This window comes from Agelaius tricolor, unplaced genomic scaffold, assembly GCF_023055355.1.
Source record: "Agelaius tricolor isolate 1412-34295 unplaced genomic scaffold, bAgeTri1.0.p SCAF_19, whole genome shotgun sequence".
Lineage (NCBI taxonomy): Eukaryota > Metazoa > Chordata > Aves > Passeriformes > Icteridae > Agelaius > Agelaius tricolor.
Genome location: NW_027269279.1, coordinates 9,902,492 through 9,927,127, shown reverse-complemented (window position 1 = coordinate 9,927,127; position 24,636 = coordinate 9,902,492). Strand labels below are relative to the sequence as shown.

The 24,636-nt window shown below is 40.5% G+C and overlaps 3 protein-coding genes across 10 annotated transcripts in view; 2 read left to right on the top strand and 1 right to left on the bottom strand.

Moving 5' to 3' along the window:
- The first annotated feature begins 1,249 nt into the window (after window positions 1-1,249).
- On the top strand, window positions 1,250-10,913 carry PLA2G10 (phospholipase A2 group X). Its single transcript, XM_071444219.1, is given in 5 exon segments — window positions 1,250-1,714; window positions 6,116-6,281; window positions 7,792-7,898; window positions 10,322-10,429; window positions 10,432-10,913. Coding segments are annotated over 5 exon segments (480 nt in total). The 5' UTR covers window positions 1,250-1,665; the 3' UTR covers window positions 10,482-10,913.
- A 639-nt stretch (window positions 10,914-11,552) lies between these two features.
- BFAR (bifunctional apoptosis regulator) lies at window positions 11,553-21,003 on the bottom strand. 5 transcript variants are annotated; one of them, XM_071444216.1, is made up of 8 exons: window positions 20,641-21,003; window positions 16,912-17,242; window positions 15,900-16,098; window positions 15,390-15,559; window positions 14,623-14,767; window positions 14,198-14,368; window positions 13,545-13,747; window positions 11,553-12,732 (listed from the first exon to the last, which is right to left on the bottom strand). In XM_071444216.1, the coding sequence occupies exons 2-8, from the start codon at window positions 17,175-17,177 to the stop codon at window positions 12,540-12,542; spliced, it is 1,347 nt and encodes a 448-aa protein (XP_071300317.1). In that variant the 5' UTR covers window positions 17,178-17,242; window positions 20,641-21,003; the 3' UTR covers window positions 11,553-12,539. The 5 variants fall into 5 exon arrangements, with proteins under 5 accessions (XP_071300317.1, XP_071300319.1, XP_071300315.1 ...); XM_071444218.1 differs by having other exon boundaries at window positions 16,912-17,189; window positions 20,641-20,761; XM_071444214.1 differs by lacking the exon at window positions 20,641-21,003 and adding an exon at window positions 18,386-20,464.
- Window positions 21,004-21,065: 62 nt separating this feature from the next.
- The window catches only part of PARN (poly(A)-specific ribonuclease), a 42,087-nt gene continuing 38,516 nt past the window's right edge, over window positions 21,066-24,636 (top strand). For 2 of the 4 annotated variants that reach the window (XM_071444210.1, XM_071444209.1), the window contains exons 1-8: window positions 21,120-21,200; window positions 21,491-21,568; window positions 22,420-22,499; window positions 22,852-22,919; window positions 23,014-23,095; window positions 23,743-23,803; window positions 24,108-24,273; window positions 24,486-24,551. In XM_071444210.1, coding sequence (XP_071300311.1) covers window positions 22,858-22,919; window positions 23,014-23,095; window positions 23,743-23,803; window positions 24,108-24,273; window positions 24,486-24,551 — 437 coding nt within the window. In that variant the 5' untranslated portion in view covers window positions 21,120-21,200; window positions 21,491-21,568; window positions 22,420-22,499; window positions 22,852-22,857. Of the gene's footprint in view, window positions 21,214-21,490; window positions 21,569-22,419; window positions 22,500-22,851; window positions 22,920-23,013; window positions 23,096-23,742; window positions 23,804-24,107; window positions 24,274-24,485; window positions 24,552-24,636 lie in introns of those variants that run through there. The other 2 variants (XM_071444211.1, XM_071444212.1) reach the window with 2 other exon arrangements.

The following is a 24,636-nucleotide window of genomic DNA, read 5'->3' as shown; positions in this document are numbered from 1 at the left end:
CAGAGCCAGGCACAGGGGTGGAAGGAGAGGGACGGGCTGGCAGCATTGTCCCAGCACACAGCACCTGTGGCTGCTTGGTACAGATCTGCAGGCATCAGGGAAGCCTCCAGCAACCTTCCCCTCTCTGCAGAGCACCAGCAGAGAACCCTGCGTGGGAATCCTGCTTGTTTCTGCTGTGTGGAGTTCCCACAGGCACCCTCCGCCTTGCAAAGTGCCATGCACAGTCCTGGCTGAGCCGCCACACCTTGCCTGGTGCTCTGCAGGGGTTGCACAAAGGCCCACTAGGTGTTCAATGGCATATCAACATCCTGCCTCCAATCAATGTTCCACATTTATCCCATGCTACCCTCACTTCTGTGCCAACACAAACATTTCAGAGAGCTTGGATTAATGAGAGCGTTACAAAAACAAATCTGATCTGTCTGTGCATGCTTTTTGTTTCTTGGAATCATATCACATATGATCTTCTACCTCTCCTGAATAAAGACAAATGTTATAATGCAGAAATCAGAGCATTTTAATGCAAAAATAGAATTATTCCTCCGTATGTGCATGAAAAAAACGATTTAATATCTTTGATGAAAATACCATACAGAAAACCCCCCCACCAAACTGCCAGCTTCTCTCCAATAGTGAGATGACATGACAAATAAAAAATTCTTTGTAAGTTCCATAAATAAAACTAGTTTTATTTCTCTCTCCATATCCTAGCAGTGTAGGCCTCAATGGGATCCTATGGTGGTAATATCCTGAAATGTAATAATGCCAATAAAACAAGAAAAAGTATAAGTGCCACAAGACAAAACACATGCACACAAAATCAATACTCTAAATTTCAGGGCTCCTGATTGCTTGAACAACTGACAGGAAATGCACTGGTTTCAGTGTAATAATAAAAGGTCTGAGGAAATAGTTGGAAAGTATGAACACAGAAAAAAAATCACATAAAAGCAAGTGGTATTGTCTGTGTGTTGAGAGAAGCAATGGAACTGGTTGTAATAAGATACATTAACATACTTAGTTGTATGTTTTACAAAGTAATGCAAGAGTTGGAAAGGGAATGGAAAAATATGCAAATATACAATGTATAAAAAAATTACTCACTTTGAGAGTTTATTTTGTTTGCAGTACAATTAAAAAGTTTTTATCAAGCTACAAATACCCGCAACCGGTTTAGGAGTTGGTTGTCCTTTAGTCATCCAAGGAAAGGAGCAATCAGTAGATGAAGTCTGGCTGATGCAGACTCCAGATAGAGCACGTCTTCAGCACTGGTTATAATTAACCACTAGACTAACTTACAACACAGTTCCTGCTTTCCTCTTCTAGTTCTGGATTAAAGTACCAAGGAACTGCTGTAATTCAAAAAGAAAATACAGCTGCCAGAGCAGGAAGGTGCGGAGGAGCGGAGAGGCGGCCCCATCAGAGACCGGCGGGGTGTGATCCCCGTGCCTGCAGCGCGCTCCGCTGCCCGAGTGACAGCTCCCAGCTCCCGCCAGCGGCAGCTCCTCCCTTCTGGCCAGATGGACAGCACAGCGCGGACCTGGGCTCGGGGGGACCCGGCTCGGGGCACAAAGCCGCCTTTTATAGGCGGCCCGCCGGGCTGCGGCTCACACCTACACACTGCGCCGCCGAGCACAGCGCCGCTGCCCCCGCCCGTCGCTGCCCATGGCGCCGCTGCCCCCGCTCCTGCTGCTGCTGCTGCTGCCGACGGCCGGTGAGTAGAGCCGGGCCCCGGGCCGGGGCTCGGCACCCACACGGTCCTGCCCGCCAGGCAGGACAGCGGCCGCGGGCTCTGCTGGATGCGCTCCCTTGGCCGGACCCGGCCGCATGGGGATGGCAGGTGGGAAGACGGGTACAGAAAGGAGTGTTGGGAGGAACACTCCCGGGAGGTGCCGGTGTTCCAGGGAGAGCAGCCCCTGTGACAGGTGGCCAGCGCTCGGGCACAGCAGGCTGGGACTCGCCCAAGGGAACCCCCGGTTGGCCGCTGCCAGCGGCGGCTGGAGCCGCCCCGACAGCCCGGCCGGTGCTCGGACCGCACCTGCACACGGCAGCGGGGCTGGAGGGGCGCACATGACTTCTGTAAAGTTCATCGGTAATGTTCAACTCCGCTAACGAAATTCCGTGTTTCAAATCAGATTGCAGCTTGCACGTGCAATGACAATATTTCTGTAAAGTCAGTAGCTTTACCCCTGCTCTTCTCTGGGTATTGGAGTGAGCTGTCACGGAGCACTTGAGTTACTAAGCAGTTCAGAAGCAGGAATTGCTAGGACTGAGATCGCCTACAAAACCCTAACTGGGTTATTCTGAACAATGAATCAGTCTTCATGAATCAGTTATGATGTGAGAATATAATTAAAGGACCCCTGCCTCACACCTTCACACAGCCAATTAGTCACTTTGCAAATATTTAATTATTTTTTTGTCTCCTACATCCTATTTATTAATCAGTGTTAAAGACTGGTTGTAACAATTCACAGTCCATTTCCTCATAGGTTTTCTGAGGTATTCATCAGTACACTATCTGATTGTACTAATTTCTCTGAAACTATATTATCATCCCTCTTTTTCAGATAGGTATGTGGGCTGACACAAAAAAGCATCCTCTAATTTTAGGTTCCCATGGTGACATGCTAGAACCCAATTTAACTTACAACTACATAAAATGATGTGGAACTCCAACTACTCAAAGCCTGGTTCTCACTGAGTGCTATGGTAGCTTGGTACTCCAACCTGGGATATTCAGCAGGTTGGGAGCCTACTATTTGTAAACATCAATAGGCATTGTTTTAAAGTGATTAAATTAACTTCATGCTGAACCTTTGTGACAGCTGTAAGGATAAAATCCTGTCTTCCAGAATAGCAATCAACTGCCTTAAGTAAAAGATTCTCTTGCAGGTTTTCTTATACATTCCTACACAGTTTGCAAATTCACCACACCAAATCTTGCAAATAGCAGGATCCTAAAGAGCCTCAATTAATTCCTAGAACAGATTCTAGGCACAGAATGGAGCAGGGTCTGGGGGAAGGCAGCCCTGTGATTAAAGCCCATAAGGTAAGGTGCTTGCATAATGGGGCCAACTTAGGGCCCACCAAGCTCCCTGCCCCAATTCTACTTCCTGACCTCAGATTGCCCCTTTGATTCCTTCTGCATTTTGATCATCCTCCAGACTTCATCCTTTGCATGGGACAAACCCCAGAAGAATAGTAAGGAAAGCAATGAAATCGCTGTTTCTGCCAGCCTGGAGTGCTCATTACAGAGCCTGGCTGCGCTCCGATAGCTCTGAGTCAGGCACCTCAGTCACCCACTCCGTGGGCAGTGAGGAGCACGGGAAATGCAATTCACCTGTTTCCCAACTGGTCCAAAGTATCAAGACAGGCAAATTTAACCTTTCAGAAAATTTGCATGTGACCAGAATTTGTGGAGATAGCATGTAAGTTGTGTGGGCAATAAAATGAGGTGAAAAAGGCCATTCCTGATGGCTTATGAAACAAGAGGTAAAAAGATAAGCAAAAACTAAGGTTTCTATAAGGCATACAGTTATTTTTTGCAAGATTTTGGAAATGCATCAGAAAGTCTGCTTATTCCCAAGTATCAAGTTGAGAACTACTGGAGCACTATGACTGCATAGAGATATCCCTAAAGGAATTTTTACACATATTTACCATAAAAAATGTTTCTGTACCCTCAGTCTTTGAAAGAATGGCTTAAAAATTCTTTTTAAATCCACAAAACAGCATATATACTATCATCATCAACATATTGATACTCTGATTGTTTCCATAGCTCTGTGCATTCTCAGATGGTATTTCATTGCTTTTATTAACTCAGCTCATAAAGCTGTTGAAACAGAGTATCACATTCAGAGTATCTATGCCATGCTGGTTTACAACTGGATGTCCAGATACTGTAACACAAATATATTACAAGGACAAAAAGTTTATGTCCTGTCCTTTAAGACACATGACATATTATACTTGAGCTCCTCAGGTCAGAGAGTTCATCACTTCTACTTGTCATGGATTTAAATCAAGGGACTGGGAATTGTCCCAGGTTAACAAACAATTCTCTGATGAAACCAGGAATAGGATTTGGAAATTCTTATTTTCTTCTTAATGACTTGTATCTCTCCTACACCATCCTTCCACAGTTACCAGGAACTAAAACACAAAAATTCTTCACTTTTTTCAGAATCCCCAAGGTCATGCAGAGCAAACACAGCTCTGCCATTAACCATGGTTCCTCCAGCCATTACTGGCTGTCTACAAGAGTAACCATTACTGACATTGAAGAGCATAACCAATTGTCACTTGTAATGCTGTGGCCTTATTGCAGGGTTTTCAGCTCAGAATTTACTGAACTTGTACTGACAATGAAGATAACACTCTCAATGCTATCATAAAACAAATCTGTTTATAACCAAATGGATGCTTCTGCTACCCAGAACCAAAACTTCCCACTAAACACACAGGTAATGTTTAGGAACAGGAGCCATGCACAACAGATCCTGTGGACTGTCTCAGCAAGGAAGCTCAGTGCCAACTCAGCAGTTTTGAAATGAAACTGTAATCAACTACATAGCAAGGAAGCTTTTCTTAATTCCTCAGGATATGATTGCTTTTAATCAATGGCCAAAGCTGCATGTGCAAGTTTAAACACCCTTGTTTCAACACTTCTGCCCCTAGATCACATGCCCAGAAAGCAGGAGAGACAAGATGTGGGAGTGGTCACCAGTCAGGAAAGTGATGCTGTCTCAGATTCTTCCTAAAGTGGTTTTTTTACCATTCTCACACACAAACCAATTGAATTTCTTACTGAGGTGATTTCATGAGGTGTTTAAATTCCACTGTTTCATGACATTACAAGTGTCAGAGGTCACCAGCATCCCACACATTTCAAGTTACTCAACTGTGCTGGGACCGGTATTTTTTCTGTCATATTTTCCATTAACTGATTATAGTTAATCACATAATCTATTATGATATAATCCATTACAAAAGGTTACTCTATTATGCTATTATAATAGATTATGTGCTTATGCAGATTATATAAAAACTGCATAACCATATAGTTATTTTGTAGGAAAGTAACTATCAAAGCCTTCAACAATGAAGTCTATTTTTTTTCTGCTGTCTGTCTCCATCACAGGTATTATCAATTATTAAATCTTAATGCCTTTTGTAATCTGTAACCAGTACTGGAGTTTAGGTTTATAAACTGTTCTCCCCATACCAAAATATGTAATTAGTTTAATTAATAAGAAACTCTAATCGGAAGCCTTCTAAAATGAATTTGTTTTGTCGCCATTCAGCTTCTTAAAATTTGCTGTAAATAGCTTGGAGTCTGCACTGCAAGGAAAGGCTGCCCATCACCATTGGGGTCTTCAGTGTGTTAGTTCAATCTCTCAGCATGACATGAACCCCTAAAAATGTCACCCAGAGTCTCAACAGTTTTCTGCTGCTTGGGATCTCTTGCTTTAGTACTGATATGGGATGGTTAAAATAGAGTTCCTAAAGTAAATTTTGTTCCAGAGAAATAAGAGTGAGAATCACTTCAACAACAACAACCCCAAACAAAAGTAAACAGGAAAATAACTAAACCCCACCTTTCTCATTTCCCTGGAAAAAACTCCAAGCACCCATCTATTTCCCTGCCTTACATCCACCACACCATCCCCACCAGTTATTTGGCTGCTTTGTCTAAAAATGAGGAAAACCAAAACCCTATCATAAAGGACCTTTTCCTTCCAATGTAAAGCACTACATTCTACAAAATAATATGGGCAAAACTGCACATTATGTAAAAGAGAAAATACTGGAGCAGCTAATCTTAGCAACTGGGTGGGCCTGGGCCACAGAACACATGTTGGCCCTCAGCAGCTGGAAATGACTGGTCTGCCATTGTACACTGCCTCCATGGCAGGAAACCACTGCAGCTGTTCTCAGGGCTCAGTATTCTGCTCACTATGGGCTGGGTCATGCAGCGTGGCCCCAAAGTGTCAAAAATAAAACTGGATTATTTTCAAGTACTGTCATTTCTTATCAACTCTTTAAAAACCCAAACGATCCCAACTATTTTATATTTGCATGTTGGACTGAATAACAGTTTTTCTTGCAGTTTCTAAGGGCACTGTTGGGGAAGGCCGTGTGAGAAGCCGAAGGGGAATCCTGGAGCTGGCCGGGGCCATCCGGTGCAGCACGGGGCGCTCGCCCTTCGCCTACCTGCGCTACGGCTGCTACTGCGGCCTGGGGGGAAAGGGATGGCCCATGGACAGAGTGGACTGGTGAGACAACCATTTATCTGAATGATTCAGTGCTGAATGCAGATGGCAAATGAAAGGACTAAAATATAAATTAGGCCTATCTGAGAGAGGGAACGAAGTTTAAACACAGCTCAGATTGCTAAGAAATGCTGAGGCATCCAAATTGTGTTGCTGTAGATGTACACGATCTTGCCTTTAATTCAAATTCTCATTGCATTAGTACAGGATTCACAGTACAACTGAGTTTCTTTGCTGTTGTGTTTCAGCAAAGAGTTAAATAACTAAAGTCTTGTTGGAGAAGCTTTAAAGTTCAAACGTTGAAGCTATCTAAAGAAAAATCAAAAAACAAAGGCAATAACAAATCTTTTGATTTTACTATCTTCCATTAGATTAGACAGTTCCATTCCATTATTAGTATTCAAAATAATACATAAGAATTATGCAAAATTCAACCTGCTGAAAAATAATTCTAAAACCCAAACCTTTCCATTTAGTACTAAATCATAGCATACTGACGATCATCAGTGTAACTTATAATTGAACATTAACTGACAAGAAGATGATTTTGGGTTTTGTTCTGGTTTTGTTGTTGTGTGGTTTGGGGTTTTTTAAAAATTTCTATGCATGAAATGGATTTACTGAGCTGTGTTGTTCAACTGTTTTGTACCACAGGATCTTTACACAATGATTTGTGGGGAATGACCAAGTAATTACTTAATAAGCACAGGAAAAACAGTAATTGCAAAGTGAGAGCTCACAGCATTAACTTTTCCTTTTGCAGACACAAGTTCCTCAGGCAACCTAAACACCATCTACCTAACATAATCTGATGGTTTTAGTCTGTTAGGAGGAAACTGAATGAGTGAGTGAATGAATGAATGAATGAATGAATGAATGAATGAATGAATGAATGAATCCACTTTGTGGATAACTCCAGTTCCTCCAGCAAGTCAAAAAGAAAGGATGTCATTAATTTGCAGCAAAAAGTTACAAACTGCATCATTACAGGTCCTCTACTTGCTTTTCTGGGCTTGCAGTGATTCCACAGCAGAGACACTACAGCAGCATAGTTTAATGCCTTTTTTAAGCATTAAATGCCATTAATTCTTACCTGTACTGTTCAGTTTCACAATGTCAATAGAAAGCCTAAAAATTCTTTGTGCCAATTATGACAAGAACAATTTCAAAACAATAATTTTGAGCAACTTTCCAAATTTTTTCTGATGATAATGAGCTAACAGTTCATTTTGTGGAAGGGGCTAGGAGAAAAGCATTCTCACATGTAACTGAGAATGCTCTGTGGATTCAAATAGCTCAATGTATATCAGACATTTTTCTCATCACTTATTACATGAAAAAGTAGTAATTTTTCCAGGTGATCTATTAAACCATGACCCTGGTTTGGTTCTTGAGCAGGTAATGCTTGTACACTCACTGATGTTGAGTGTTTTATTATTCCACAGCTGTAGTGACCCACTGATAAACCCCACCAGACTGTGTGACCATAAATCACCATCTCTGTTCCTCTCAGGTGCTGCTTTCACCACGACTGCTGCTATGGGAGGGCAGAGCAAGCAGGGTGTCAGCCAAAGACTGAAAGTTACCACTGGGAATGCAAAGACAATTCTGCTGTGTGTGGTGAGTGAGCACTTGGGAGTTTTTTGGTGTTATTTGTTTGGTTTGGTTGTTTCTCAGTTCTACTAATTATCTCTTTAGAAAGGTATTTTCTTAATTAACTGTAAAACTCTTAGTTTACCATCCTTCCTTTTGTAACTTTTTTTGCCAGGATAGACTGTGCCTCCAGAAAGCACAGCTAAACCAATCAACTGAATACAGTTTCTTTTTCTTAATCCTCCCTCTGACTGACATAAGCAAACAAAACTGTGAGCCACAAGCATCTATTGCCTTTTCAGAAAACACAACCACAACCATCCTTTAACTCAGCATTTACACTTGCTGAGGAACCCATGTTATGGAACTCCCTGCAAGTCTCCAGCTGGAGAGCAACTACAAACAGGAGATAGGAAAATTGTAACAGTTTAGAAAGGATGTTTTCTCTACTTAGCAGAAAATATTCCCCACTATTTGTAAGTTTATAATGGACATGTTTTTGGCATATTTATCCTCAATCAGTTGCACTGATGGCTGCAATTTATGAATGGATAATTATAGGTTAAAGTTTCAAACAATGAGGTAATATTTGATGAATATATTTATTTCTGGAAGTTAAATTAACAAATATTAATTTGAAAATATCTACATAACACAAGTGTACAAATTGCAACAGATTGCCGACCACATCCTGACAAATTTTGTTGGATTGTTCCAAAATATACTTGCCATGCTGAGGTAAGTGAAGGACAAAGAAATCACAAAGAAAGAAAAATCCCAAAAAATGGTTAACAGGAAAAAGCAGCTTTTCTTTTGCATTATTTGTTCATAACTCCCAAAGTTTTAGCAAATGCTTTTCAATATATTTAAAGACTCATTAAAACTGTAGCTTCTCACAAGCCCCCAATATTTACAGGGTTTTTTTCTTGCTAGACTTTTATATTGGTTTTTTGTTTGTGTGCTGTTTGGGATTTTGTTTGCTTGTTTTGTTTTTAAAATCAGATGCTCAGTCAGTTACTTTGGATATAATTTTATGCTTCTACCTAGAATGCAAATGCGCTTAAAAATTGGTTATTATCTGCACTACAGAAATGCAAAAACCCTTACATAAACTTGTATAAAACAAGTCTGAGCTTCTGACTACCATGTTTTAAAGGCAACAGTTGGCCATTTACAGAGAACACAAAACTCTCATTTCATACTCAATTTAGAATTTGCCTGACCTGAAAACAAATGGAAGTTTGGACATTACTTCCTTTCCTCTTTCATATTCAATCTTTGCTTTGCCCAAGTGTCTACCTCTTTCAGAATCTCTACTTGCTCAAATCTTGCCCTGCCCCAGATGGACAAAACATCTTCTCTCACACTAATTAATCTCATTACAGTCCACCCTGATTTGGCTGTAAAGATTTTGCTCCTGACAATATTCAAAATACTGGCCAAGATATCAGGCATGGTGTCAGGAAACCAAGTCCCTGGCATAGCATAGAGAAGATAAAGTCTGGAGCAAGACCAGGAGAAGAAAGAAGAAGCAATAGTTCTCAGTTAACATCTTTTCATTTTTATCCTATCATGTTGCTCATGCTACCTGTGCTACTGAGTAGTAGCTGCAGCATAAACACATTTACATTAAGAATACTTTCCTTTCATGGCAGAATTTGAGTTCATTCACAAACTGAACACTTGTTCTGCTCCTGGACAAATCTCAAGCAGTGATTTGGCTAAGCTTTTAAAATGGTAAACACAGACAAAATGTAATCAAGGATTCTTCAGTTTACAGACAGTTACAGAGAGAAAAAAACCACACACTTCTGGGTTGGCACACTGAACCCAAAATACATTGCTGTAGAAGAAAATGTTCATGCCAAGAAGAAACACTCATGCCAAGAAATCTGTTAAGTTACAACACTACAATTATAAAACAAACATGACAAGACATGGATTAATCACACAAACACAGTTTCCCTAACTTCTTACTGAACCCCTTAATAAAAAAGGTGGGCAGTTTAGGCTGGACATGGAACACCTTTGCATGCCATGTATCTATCCCATGTATTATTTTTAATGCTATATCCTAGAGTAGATTATAAAGGGTATGTGAATGGAATATCTTCCCAAAATCAAGTTTCACTAGAGCAAGAGGAAAGGCAGGGAGGATCCCATACCACTTTCTAAAGAGAGATCAATTATCAGAGTTCCTTTATTAAAAAACTGTAAGAAGAGTATTTAAGACTTTATCTGGCTGTTGTATTTTCACCTGCCAAGATCAGTGATTAGTGACTGATGCACTAAGACTGATTCTCAGTCTTACCAAACCTCAGTTCCTATTGCACGTGAAATGTAAGGCATTTGTACTGCAAATATGGAACATGAGGGAGCAATTCTTGGTATTCCATTGGGGATTTTTAATTTCTTCAGACTAATATCAAACTCACTGTGTTTTCTTTCAGACTCACTAGAAGATAAATGTCAAAAAATGGCATGTGAGTGTGACCGTGAAGCTGCCAGATGTTTTTCTAAAGCTCCCTACCACAGAAAATACCTTTTGTGGCCAGACTTTTGTGTGGTGAGATTCAGCCTTTGTGCAGGTATCAGATACATGACTATTGAATATATTGAAATCTAAAATGACTTTTTTTTGGCCACAGTAATGACAAGAAATTATTTTCCCCTTTCTTGATACTCCTTCATTCCATCTCAGCCTCTCCACCTCAAAATGGGCAAAGTGAACATTTTTCCTGTTATTTACTTTCTCCCACACACTTATCATTGACTAAATAGAAATCTGAGTTTATCAGCTTAAGGAGTAACTGACAATGTTAATTTTTGTTTAATTCAGATTCACAGATTTTTCAGATTGATAATATCATTCACTATGAACTTTTTATCCCCCCTCCAATGGCTATAAGATACAAATCAAACTTCTCCACTAACAAATCTTAGCATTTGTTAACTTTGAACTGACTGGAAAAAGTTCATGAAGTGGCAGTGTCAGCACAAAGAGCCCTCTCATCTACATTAAACACTTACTACAAAGCCTAATTTAAGTGTTGAATTTCATTCACCTGGAGTAATGCTATCTGCATTGAAGAATCATATGCTTGGGGTTTTTTCCTAGCATTTACTTTTTAAATTGAGTTTTCTAAACAGCTGATTATTTCTTAAGGCTCAGACTCCTTACTCTATGTACACCCTGAATTTCCTGCAAGCATAGGGAGGAATTCTACCCCTAGAACTTTAGAGCCAGATTTTAAAATGCAAATGCAAACCATCACCAAAACAGAAACATGAAAAAAATGTAGAAGTTGCTGGGACCAAGTGGCTTTCTCACAAGTGTTTGATCCTGCACAGCAGGAGTTTATGAAGCTCAGAATTACATACACCTCATCAGGATGTAAAGCTGATTCTAGCTAGGGTCACTTCAGATATTTTTAACCCTTTGGGAAGAGAAATCAGTACCCTGAACTGATAAATAATACACTGTTTTGTACCTGCTGATTTGAAGATTTATAGATCCAGGAATGTTTTATGTCTACTTTCACCCACCTCAACTTACTCAAAGATGCAGGGCTAAAGAACAAGTTTGCACAAGTCAAAGCTAATGACATGTACTTCAATATTAAAAGAAATAAATAAAATTAAAAGCCAAACAAAAATCAAAACCCAAATTCTCTATAGGAATAGTGAAGATTTCAAGAGAGATCTTTAATCATGAAAAATATTTATAGGCAAATTTAGTTCACATTACTGACACAAACGAAATAAACAAAAAAACCAAACCAATGCAGACTACAGGGGGACAAAGCTCTTGAAAAAAAAATCTTACCTTTTGATTCAGTCAAAGGAACATACATTAACAAATGTCAATCCTGCTTACACAAATAACTTTCCAGTCAATACTTGCTCACAGACATAGATACACACATTATATTGCCATAAGTAATTACAGTGTCAGGTCACTTTTCCAAAATAATCCTTTTTATGAGATATTTAAGAATTAGCAACAGAATTCAAGAAGAGAGAATGAAAGGAGCTTTGATGAAGTCTAACTGAGCTGAATAAAAAATTTCCATGGTAATTATCACATTTTCCAAGACACAAGAAAATTCAAGTAGCCTTTGCCTTCAATTGCAGGAATTTTGGAACAAGCTCTACTGTGAGACTGTATAGGGCAGTCACAGTGCTACATGTAAAGGAAACTGAGATAAATGAAGTTCTTTCAAATCAAGCCTATCCAGGAAGGGCATTCCTTTGGCAAACTGAAGTTGAGGAACACACTGCTGGTATGAAATGCTAAGTTTAAAAAGAAAAAGAAAAATCACTGTAGCAGTGCAGAAGACACTGACTTTAAGGCAGGCTTGAAAATACACAGAATGCTCAGGACAGAATAAAGAAATTTATCTGATACACATAGGGTGAGATGACTGTATGAGTTTTACATGGCTATACAGCAATGTGCTTTTTTTTTTTCCCAACAGAAATTTCATTTTTCCTTCATCCTCCAATTTGGAATCAGCTGGTTTAAGAGTAACTTATCTTAAAGCTTTTTCATATGTTTAAAATAACATAATCCACGATTTTCACTGCCACATACATAAAGAAGAAAAGCAAAGTTTATTCAGAATGTCCATTTTTAGAAGCTAAACAGCTCAAGAGTTCCAATGCCAATCACTGCACTTGTGTCTCCAGACGCCTTATTTCTGTAACCACAAGATCAATGTTTATAACTGGGTTAAAATACAAGGCCCAGTAAAACAAACAATTGCAGACAAACTGAGGAATAAAAGGCCAAAAAATGGCAACAAAAAGTCCCTGGGTTGAGACTTTCCAGAAATGTCTCCACATTCTGTGAGGAATAGTCCTGTGAAAAAGGAAAGGGAAAGGCTTAGAGGAACTTTCTGGTTTGTTTTTACCCAGCTGTAAGAAAACCTAACAGGTGCTACAGCTTTGCATTACTTAGCCTGTCCTCGGGTACCTGTAAAAAACACCATTTTGCACTCCAGGAAAAACTTCCCTAGAACCCGGTAGCAGCAGATCTGAGGAGGAAGCAGTGTCAGTGCACTCAGACCCCAAAGCCCAGCAGGTTCCAGTTCCCACCCCAGCTCAGCCCAGCAGGTTCCAGTTCCCACCCCAGCTCAGCCGCAGGCTGTCCCCCGCTCCCGCTCTGGGCACGCTCTGCCCTCTACTGGCTGGCAAAGGGAAAACCCAGTGCACACCAAAACAAGAATTTCTCCCGTACCATTTCCAAATATCACACCAACTATGAATGTTAATATGTTTGAATTAAGACTGAGGTAGGAACAGAAAACAGAAATTCTGATAAATTATCAGAACTAGTATCAGCATAACTGAATTTATTTATGATTCTGAGGACTCATCCCATAATAACTACACTGTCTCATGACTAAATTCTAATGTATTTAGGTCTCAGCTGACAGCTAATACCATAAGAGGTAGTTCTCAAGGAAAGGTTTAATATCTCCCAGTGGTTAAGAACATGCTTGTTGCTGTTTCCATATTTGCTACATCTGATGAGTAAAACCACCTCAAAGAAACCCTTGGAAGCATGCACAGAAATAAAGATATTCCAGTGAGCAACTGTGAAATTGTAAAGCTGTTACTTTCTAAGGCTGTGTACTTCCCACCCTCTTCCACAAGCTTTGTAAGACTTACTTCAATTCTCTTCTTGACCACAGCCTCCAAAAGGAGAATAATTCCAGAACAGAAAGCAACATGGCATTTACAATTATAAATCTTGAAGTCCAGTAATGCACATCTAGCCAATCCCAAGCAAATTCAGCTATCAGCTGGTATGGCAAAAATAAATACTTTACAGTGAATTCTCTCCATTGCCTCCAAGAAGGATCTTTAAGGTCCTGTAAATTAGAATAAAGAGACTGTTAATCAATTTTCTATTAAACTTACTTAATATACTGGCTTATTTTCACTAGTCTTTTATTGAAAAGCTGGGGGTTTTATACACTGAAAGCAGTAATTCATTATACCTGCTAGTAGGCAATACTGTAATGCAATAATTTCCATTAGATTAGAACATCACTTTCTGTACTCATGTGAGGTTGAGAAGAATCAGTTCCACACATTTAAAGTCTTAAAAGCCTAAAATCAATCCTATTAAAGATAATGGTTGCAACACTGGTGATTGCATACAATAAAATCAAAGAACCACTTATTCTGTAGATCTGTTGTTTTTAAAGTCATAGTGTAGAGATGAAATGATGAATAATTACATCATGTGTTTTTATGCTGCTAGTCTTGAAATGCTTATAACTAAAGCAAGTAGCACATTTAATGCTTTGAATACTTACAACTAGTTTTGTGACAGTATCTTCATACTTGTCTTCTTGCATAGGACAAATTGTGTGGATGAAAGGTAGGAAAGCTTCTGTGTAATCAAACAAATACAGGTATAACATACTGAGTCTTGGAGAACTCTTCAGTGCATACAGAAGAAAGAGGGATTTTCCAGGGTTTACGGCCTAAAAGATATCAAATTATTAAGTTTCAATCAGTAAAATAATAACATGAAAGGGACATGCCACTTAGATTTTCTGACCATCATTTTTCAAAGGGTTTTTTTTTCAAATACAACAGGTCAGTAAACTTAGCAGTTTTTACACAGGTAATTCCACTACTTTAACACTCCTCCTGGTTTTAAGAGAATCTTCTTTTAAAGGTATTACTTTAAAAATAATTAATATACATGACATGACACACTTTATATAAAATTTACCTTATATTCCCAAAGGTTCTGTGGTGGTTTAACACCTAAAGTTTTCACACATTCCAGTTCTGCTATAATAGCTCTCCTGTGGTTACTGTTCTCTATACTGTAAGGCTCTTTGGTGAAATCCTCTTCAGTCAGTGTTAGGAGGAGTCTACAAAAGCAGAAGAATTAAGAATGTAAACAGTGCCTATTCACCAAAAAAGATGACTAACAAATACACAACTGCATACTGAAACAATAAGCTACTGATACAAGGTAGCACCCTTTGGGTTAAAGAATCAGAGAATACTTTGGGTTGGCAAACTTTGGGACTTTAAAAGATCATCATTACATTGCCTATCAAGTGTTCTATGCTAACTGCATCTCAGAGCCTGGGTTTTAAATTTCCTTCTTTTCCAGTTTCCTCTTGCCTGCTTTCAGCACAGCTCTTGGGTGGAATACATATGCATATAGCACATGCACATTTCCACAAGAAAGGAAAGGTGCAAGGGGTGGATAATACATCAGTAGATTTACTCTTGGTATCATTTCAGTCTGCATTGTCAGCATTTTAACAAGTTCTTAGAAATTTTTCAGGTAGCTTGCTAAGTATCTACTACTAAAAGTTTTCAACAGCAACTGTTAAAATTTCTTCTGAAATTTCTTCTGATACATCAACAGAATGTTCCCACAATCCATGTCACACAGTATGGTCATTTCACAACAAGACACCCCTAATGAATCTGTCACAGTCCAATCACATAATAGCTGTCCTTGACCACAAGGCCTCTCACCTTCCATTCACTTTCTCCAGTAAAAATCCTTCTTTGTAATGTGAAGCCCACGGGCCCAGCTGCTCCAGCCACAGTATCACTTCCTCAGCAGTCCACTTAGCAACAGGCTTGTGGACAAGAAGATCATCTTCAAATTCTCTGCTACTCCAGTGATAGCCAAGTAGAACCACCTACAAAGAGAAATAAACAAAGATCCTTTACTTGCAAAGCAAATACATGAATGATATAAACAAACACACAATAAGAGGCTCCACACGTAGAGTCTTCCATTTCATGGAGACTAGAACACTCAGGTTTTAAGAAAGTATTTTGAAGTTTTACCCACTAACTTCCATTTGCTGTACACTGCAGTTGTAGTTCCTGACAGACAGCTCTGAAGGCCACTTTACTTACTCTGCCCAGCTGGAGTCTCTTCTGTGCTCACAATGTTTTTACTGTGCATGTAATTCAAGAATATTTGATTGCATGCTTAAGGAAGCAAATAGGGAAAACCAACCAGATGAAACTTACTGCTACACAAGTTAAAGCTGTCAGAACGCCTGAGAAAAACCCTCCTCGAGGATTAATTCTTCCTGTGTTTGGAACTGTAGGCATCTGGTCGTTCCCATGCTTCTGGAAAGTTGCTAAGCTGCGTGCTACATCACTGTCCTGTTGAATATCTTCTTTTCTTTGTTCAATGGCATCAGAAAATAGCTTTTCAATAACATCCCTGATAGGAAAAATATTTGTCATTATACTGTAACCATTGAGGCTTAATGTTCAGAAAACAGAGTAATTTTTGGATTTTTGTTTTCCAGCCTTTAATAAAGACTTAAAAACAAGAAAAAATTAGTTATTAAAGCTTAGTTAACTTAGAATTTTATCAATCACTGCCAAAAAACCATTTCCTTAGCTTCTAAAGTTAAATATCACATAACTCCCAAGTTATTTCTTATATAAAATTAGAATTCTGTATGCTACTGGCAAGCCTCAATTATTAAAAAATGCTAAACAAAAGACAACATAAAAGCCTACAATCAATCCTACCATCTATTTATTTAAACATTATTAACCCCAGAAAAAGTATTATTAACAAAACAACTTGTGAGTAATTCAAGACAGCAAGTAGATGTTTTTAGTTTTGTTCTGCAATATGATCACACTTCTTCCAAAAAACAATTCCTATTACAGAAATGACTACACAATTACCCAAGATCAATCTAACTCAGAATTATTAGAAAACAACCAGCTATATTAGAAGACTGAGGTTCCCGCCTCTCCATCTCCCAAAAAATGTAGAAGGGAGGGGGAAAACCGTCCCCAAAACAAACCTGAAAACAAAACCAAGCAACCCCACCCCTTAATTCCATGTGCGTGAACAGTTCATTACAAGTGCACAATCTGAAAGTCTTTAGGATTTAAATTTCTTTGTGACAGTTCAGATTACCAGTTATCTGTATCTGCAGCAAACTGAGGAAACCAGACAGCTAATTTCTGTGGTTTCATTTATGTAAAAAAGACATTCACAAAATAGTTCCCTCACCTGAGGAGGATGTTGACTTTGGGGAATCCTTCCCATTTTTCTCTGCATTCCGGGCATTCATTCTTCTTGGACGACACCCACCACAAGGCCAAGCAATGCCTGCAGAAGCTGTGCCCACAGTTCAGGGTGGTGGGATTGATCAGAATGTCGTAGCAGCAGTGGCACAGGAACTCACTGACTGATATCTGCCGGCCCAGGCCAGGAGTAGCACATGGTTCAACTTTTGCCCTCTCTGTTTCCCCTTGTAAAGTCTCACCTTCTTCCATTTTCCTTTATGCCTTACACAAACAGAAAGCTCTCTTAGATCTTCAAACCAAATAAGGCACTACTTCTGCAAAGCAACATGAAAACAGCTATTATAGAGGTTTAGAATTGTGAGCAATGTGATTTATCATTGCACCGCTTTTGACACTCAGATGGTTTTAAATTTTTTAAGTAACTCAGCCCTCCCCAAAATAAAACATGATCTACTTTTTCAACAATATATTCATTGCCAACTACAATCAAAAGCAGATTCTAGATGTAAATAGCTGGGCTCAATCTCCCTATGCTTTCTTCTCCCATGTTATAAAATGAAAGTGAAACAAAATAATTCACTATAATTCACTGTGACTTTTGACAGTAGCTTTAATCAAAGTTTTAGTAAAAGAAACCAGTCAAAGAAAATATAATTTAAAAGTATAATCAGCAGATACAAAAATAAAATACCAGTATAATGTAATGATCTAATTCACTTCATCCCTCTTCCTTCAGAGCATATGGAATAAAACATTACTAACAGAGGTCAATGCTAGACATTGCTGGGCAATGTTAAAAAAAAAAAAAGTTTGATCCACCAAGTCATATGCTTCATAATCATAAGGGATTGACCTGCACACCTTGTCAGCCAAGGTCTAAACTCCACATTAACTCTACTTGTAGTTACTTTGTTAACATTACAGAAAATGCACAGATAAGAGTTTAAGACGGTTGCAAGTTTACAAAAAATATATTTGCTTGATGTTCCTACTCCATTCTCTTAGTCAGCAGTATATTTCTTAAGAAAAACACTGATCCAGATCATTCACTCATCACTCATGATATGTTAGAAGACACCAAGAACTAGACAATTTTCTTCTCAGACGCTACCAAACCAAAACATGATTACACTCTCCACCTTGTGGCTCCTGCTTACCACTAAATTACCAACTTGTCACCCAGATCAAACACGAAGAGGTAAACACGCAAGCAGGTAAAAAACAGAAATTACGAAAAAAGCACAAGTTCAAAAACAGAAACCGATAGTGAAATCAGAATCCTTAGACTTCCAAATCTGTATTTCCATGGCAATGCACGGGCTGTTTGCTTTCTAAAAACTGAAACGGCACTTTTAAGAGGAGAAATAAGGACAAGATTTTGCCCCTAAAAACATCCTTTTAGTTTTCCTGAAAGAGGCAAGAGAATTTCTGTGGAAAATACAGGAAAAATATTTCACCGCTCAGTCTGCAGCAAGTAAGAGGCAGCAGCAGAATTATTCCCAGCTCCTGTCCTGTCTCTTCCCAGCTCCAGTTTCCTGCACCCCGCGCTACTTCTTCAGGCACAGCACTGCGTGTGCGGGTCCGGGCCCGCGGCGTTTCCCGGTCGGACCGGCGGGGGCGGCCCCAGCCCGATGCCGGGCACACGCTCGGGCCCCGCGGCGCCCCGGCTGCAGCCCCGGGCCGAGGAGGGGCCGGGCCGGGCCGGGCCCGCGGCGTTTCCCGGCAGAGGCGGCCCCAGCCCGATGCCCGGCACACGCTCGAGCCCCGCGGCGCTCCAGCTGCAGCCCCGGGCCGAGCAGGGGCCGGGCCCGCCCCGCCGCTTCCGCCCCGCGAGCACGGCGGCAGCGCCGCTCCTCCCTCAGCACGGCCGCCGCTCGCCTTTTATTGCAAGCGTTATCAGCGGACATGAGCGCTGCTGCGCTCCATTTCTGGGAATACACACGCTTCTGTATTCGTGAGAACTGAGGTACGCTTGTTTACTGTACACTGCGCACCCAGACAGCATTCCTTCGCAGAAATTATTCAAGGTTGATTTTACAGTAGAGATTCGAGGTGTAATCTTAGGAGTAAATGAGACTTTCAGGTGCTAGTTTTACTGCAGTGCTAACGCATCGTGCACAGAGACTATTCTTACCACGTAAGAGTCAATCTACACATGCACAATTACTTCTATCAGTCTCTGCACCCTTACTGAAATTCTTTTTACTAGTCCAAAAAAATTTGATTCACTCTCTACAACACCCTGACAGGAGGTTGTAGCCAGGTGGGGATGGACCTCTTCTCCCAGGGAATGAGTGACAGGACTTGCTTTACTCTGCACCAGGGCAGGTTTAGGTTAGGCATTAAGAAAGGGTACCAGATATTGGAATGGGCTGCACTGGGAGGTGGTGGAATCACCGTCCCTGGAGGTGTTTAAGGACTGGACAAAGCACTGAGTGCCACGGTCCAAATGGTGGTGTTTGGTCACAGGTGGGACTCAATGATCCCAGAGGTTTTTTCCAATCTAATTGATTCTGTAATTTTTTAAAGTATACCTCTGAGATGTATTTTTTCAACTGTCAAAAGTGACATTTTATTTTAAGATTCTGTTTCAGTTTGATACAAACTACAAGCCCAGTTCAAATGACATTTAATTATTCCAGCCTATTTCAAGAAAGAACATAGTCCCTCATTGTTTTCTCTCTCATATTATCCAGATTTTTTCCAGAGAACCAATCAACAGATCTTTAAACTACTCTAGCATGAAAGAACTCAACCTCTTCTACATGTGAGGAAGTGCATCTAGATCTACCCTAGTATGCAAGATGAAAATGCGGCCCAGAATACTTGTTCTAGAATATAGGTTTTTTACTACTTTTTTGTGTCTTTTCACTTAGTTTCACATTCAATGTTCAGTAAAGTAAAAGAGCATACAAGTGTTTGATAGTCTGTGCAGCAGACTTGAATGATGTGAAAACATGGCTTTTCTGTTCCAGTTTATAAAACTTTTGACATATAAAAGGCCATGGAATCTTGAACTAACTGCTTGTATTGTGCTCTCATTTTTAGGTGCTCCTTCCGCTTACATAACAATGCATACATGTTGAAGTAAAAAATGTCTAATCTGTAAGACATAGTACTTCAGCTCCTATTGAAGTACTTAATTACAGTACGTTACTGTTTGACTTGCTGTTTATTTTGTGGGTGAGGGAAGCGAAGAGTTCCCAGATTTGTCAGCTACTTGTGGGAAAATGTCAGGCTTCTAAAACAGCCATCAACCACTTTAAAGTGCCATAAACACTTTAATTAGAAAGTGCAGAAATGCATCTTAAAAAAATGAGGAGTAACATAAAAATTTTAGGCTTCAGCCAATTTACTGCAAAATAAAAACTTCTCTGCCATTTTAACTAACACCTTACTGGGAGTCATTTAATCATACTAGATGAATTGCTGGGAATGTCTGTTGAATAAATTGCTTATACTGAAAAGGCAAAGCTTAATATTGAAGAATCTTTAAAAGCTCTCTCCACTACATCCTGCATAATTATTTATCTTTTTCTGTATGCAGAAATTACCCCGCACAATTTGTGGAGAATTTTTCATTTGCTTCCATTATGCCGGAATTCTGGAAAAGATGATTTATGAGCCATGTGAACTGCAGCCCTGCAGCACAACCTCTGAACTCTTCTGCCGCCAGTGCCCACAGCTCCTGCCCTGTGTCCCTGTGCAGCACCTGCTCTCCGGGGCAGCTCTTCCCTGCACGGCGCTGCTGCGGGCCCATCCTGCTCCTCTTCTGCAGCGAGCTCTCAAAGTGCCGCTTCTGACAGGAAAACGCTCCTTCTGTAATACGGCAGTACCTCCAGTTCCCCTGGAATTGTCATCATTAAGGCACCATCGCTAGCAGTTCTCCACCGTCCTGCCGGTGTCTCCTAGGCAGAGTCCCATGCCTTCCTCCTGGCTGCTGCTAGTTTCGTATTTCTGGCTTTGAGGGCGAGGCCCACATCCGTGACATTTCACCACAGAACCACGGCTGGTGTAAGACTTCCTATCCCCCGGCAGCCCTGCTGCGGCCCGCTCGGAGCACAGGCCAAGCTACTGAAGGCGCCGAGCCCGCGGGCGGACAGGGCGGGGCGGCCCTGAGGGCTCCGCCCCGGTAGGAAATGGCGGCGGCCCGGGCTCACGTGCGCGCTCACGTGCGGCGCGCGGGGCGGCCCCGGAAGCGCTCGGCGGCGGCGGCGGGCGGTGCCGGGCGGTGCCGGGCCGAGCTCCGGCGGGCGGGGGCGCGGGATGGAGGTGATCAGGAGCAGTGAGTGACAACCTGGCCTTGCGTCCCCAGCTCTGTGCCGCTGGCGCTGTGCTGTTCCGGTGTCCCGGTGTCCCTGCCCTGGGCTGGCGGCCGCTCCGGCCTCAGCCTCTCCTTCATGGCGAAGGGGTCCCCATTACCCGCTCACCCATGAGGCGCAGCCCTGGGCGGGGAGGCGCGGCCCCGAGGCTGGGGGGGCGGCGGGCAGGCCCTGAGGGGCGCCGGGCTCCCGGAGGATGTCGGTTGTAGTCTCAAGTGTGTTTTAACCCTTTACCCGCAGATTTTAAGGATAACCTAAACAAAGTGTATGAAGCCATTGAAGAGTCGGACTTCCTGGCCATCGATGGAGAGTTTTCAGGTACAGTTGCACCTGTTTTGTCTCTGTGAACTGTTGGCAGTCTCTGAGGGGAGGTGGTTTGACCTCGCTGCCTGCGTTCACTCCTGTGATGTGTCTCAGGTTGGCTTGAAAAAGCTAAAGCTGAGCTACCACAAAGTGATTAAACCACCTGTTACATGTGCAATAGCAAGGGTTTGGTCAGATACATGTCATACTTGTGCTCCCACAGAAATCTTTCAACATGGCAACTGATAGTTGTTGCAGCTCAAGGTAACAAAACCAGAAGGTGTTATGTGTGCCATGGAAGCACACGTTGGGACTGGGATAAGTGAGGGAGATCCCACAAGGGTTAGGATAGGGAAAGGCAGCACTAAGAAGGTGTGTGCTTGTGAAACCGTGAGAGTATGGGCAGCAGAGAGATGCTTTAGTCGGTACTTCACTTTTGGGATGCAGAGTTCAGTTCACTGATGAGACTAGGTTTTGTTACATGTGGTGTTTGTGGAAGTACAGTTGTTGCATAGTGCTTAAGGTGACTAAGTTATTCAATAAATCTCTGGGTAACACTCTTCCCATTTTTAGTTTGGCTTTGATCCTGCATTGTGGTGTGAAGCCCATTTACATGAGGGTACTGGTAGGTCTTGGCTGCTACTGACATAGTGAATAGGAGCCAGAATATAGAGCTTTTGCAGAGGAGTTTTAATTCCAGAATGCCCCTATTAAAATGAGTGGCTTATTGCAGTAGTATTTTTCTCAAATTAAATAATTGTAATACATGCTTTAAGTGAAAGCAATTGCCAGTTGTTGCATTTCTTTGCTGTGGTTAATTTTGAAAAGCTTGCTTACCCAAAGCAAAATATGTTCTGCTTTTTCAGGGATCAGTGATGGGCCTTCAGTTAGTGCATTAACAAATGGCTTTGACACTCCAGAAGAAAGGTATCAGAAACTTAAAAAGGTAAAGTCTTTACATGGACTAAAATGAAAACTGAAGCTGCTGTGGGTACAGCATCTTGTTTGCATGACCAACAGGAGGAAAGAGAGATGGAACTTCCCTCAGTTCTTGTCTCTTTGTGGAATGGAGCTGCATACTAAAGTTATCTTGGGCCAATAGGAAGATGATTAAATGGGGATGAAAACTAGCAGAAAAACTCTGGTGTATCTACTTTGAAATTGCCAGCAAAACAAACATTGGTTAAGAAGATTCACTTTATTTTGAAATGGAGAGAAATCATATTTGGATGCACCCTGGTAATGTTTAAATGTGTACATGTTTTATTCTCATGCAGAATTTTTCTTTCATTTTACAGCATTCCATGGATTTTTTGCTCTTTCAGTTTGGCCTTTGCACTTTTAAATATGATGACACAGAAGAAAAGTATGTTATTCTCTTATTTCTTGTTTTCTTAATTGAGGATTTTCTAAAGTAATACTGACAAGCTGTATTGACATGTAACTCATCTTTTCTACAGGTATATAATGAAGTCATTTAATTTCTATATTTTTCCAAAGCCCTTTAACAGAAATTCACCAGACGTCAAGTTTGTCTGTCAGGTTAGTAGAAAAGCAGTTTAATTTTATTTGGTTAAGGTATACCTGAAACAAACTTCAGCTTAAAAGGTAGAAAAATGTAAGTTTCTGGGTTGGGTTTTTTTCCTTATAAAATAAATAAGCATCAGTTAATAGCAATCCCAAAAATGAGAGCTTGAAGGGAATATCCTTGACTTCAGTTTTTAAAACTTGTTATGTGTGATTTCTGGAATTTGAGATAATGTTCCAAACTTGGCAAGATGAGTCTATTTTTTCCCCTCTTCTCATTGAACTTCCAGTTTCCTTGCTTTTTTAAATCCTTTATTCTCATCTGCTTATCTTGCTTTCACTGCTTCCTAGGCAATTGCCAACTTTTTTCTGGTCTCAGATTTGTTCTCCTGAACCACATTTTGCTTTCTTTTGTTTCCTCTCTCCACATAGTTTGTTCTTTCATCTTTATCCTTTACCATATTCATGGTTCTTGTACCTTATGGAAGTTGAAAATCAATAAGAAAAGTAGCAGAGCCTAAACTCTCCGTGGCTTCTTTAGGGTCACAAACTTGGTTGTTCTTGGCTTTGGACTTTGTATAATTTCTTTAAAAGTGTGAAAATAACTTAAGTGATGCCACAGCTACTTTTACCAATTGTAAAGCCTTTTTCTCTTGTTGCAGAGTTCAAGTATAGATTTTTTAGCAAACCAAGGATTTGATTTTAATAAAGTTTTTCGCAACGGTGAGTTGTTTTGGTTTGTTTTCAATTTCTTTCAATGCCTGCAAAATTTGTGATGACACCTTTCACTGTTTTCTGCAAAAGAAAAAAGGCTGCCATCCATGATACTGTCTTAACACGTAATGAAGTTCTTGAATTATTCTTACCCAGTCTACTGTTGTGCCAATGGTGACTCCCTTTCCAAGAATCACTGAAAGGGAAGGGTTTGCTTTCAGTCTGCAGGGGTGTAACAGAGGCAAATGCTTCAATCCCTGTACATCTCTAATTAGTCTCTAATTATGATGAGCTTTTCCTTTGTTTTTGTTAGGAATTCCGTATTTAAATCAGGAAGAAGAGAGACAGCTAAGGGAACAGTATGATGAAAAACGTTCTCAAGCCAATGGTGCAGGATCTCTGTCATACATTTCTCCTAATTCCACAAAGTGCCCTGTAACAATTCCTGAAGATCAGAAAAAATTTGTAGAGAAAGTAGTGTAAGTAGCCCTATTTAATATCTTCTGATGTTGTTAAAACTAAAATGTGAACTGTAGTGATATTTTCACATGTTGAAGCCATGTCTCTTATTTGACTGTTTGTAAAATGCTGCTCTTTTTGCTATGAAGCATTTTCTTGTCTTTTGGAGAGAGCTGTAAACTTCCAAAAAATAGAGTAGCAGATGCAGAAGCAAATAATCTGTTTCTTCCAGGGAACAGATAGAAGACTTATTAAAGAATGAAGAAAGTGAAAGTTTGGAACTGGAGCCATGTACAGGGTCAGTTTCTGAAATTGCATTTCTTCTAAAAATTTTTTTTATTTTGGTCATATGGAATTAGGGGAGTGACAGGGAAGAATATGTT

What these genes read in the sequence shown, in the direction of transcription:
- BFAR (XM_071444216.1), bottom strand. Translation starts at nt 17,177, where the DNA reads ATGGAAGAAGGTGAGACTTTACAAGGGGAAACAGAGAGGGCAAAAGTT. An exon ending in AAAGTCAACATCCTCCTCAG is followed by an intron (nt 16,099 to 16,911) that starts GTGAGGGAACTA and finishes TTTTCCTATCAG; the next exon opens with GGATGTTATTGAAAAGCTAT. An exon ending in CAGCTTTAACTTGTGTAGCA is followed by an intron (nt 15,560 to 15,899) that starts GTAAGTTTCATC and finishes TTCTCTTTGTAG; the next exon opens with GTGGTTCTACTTGGCTATCA.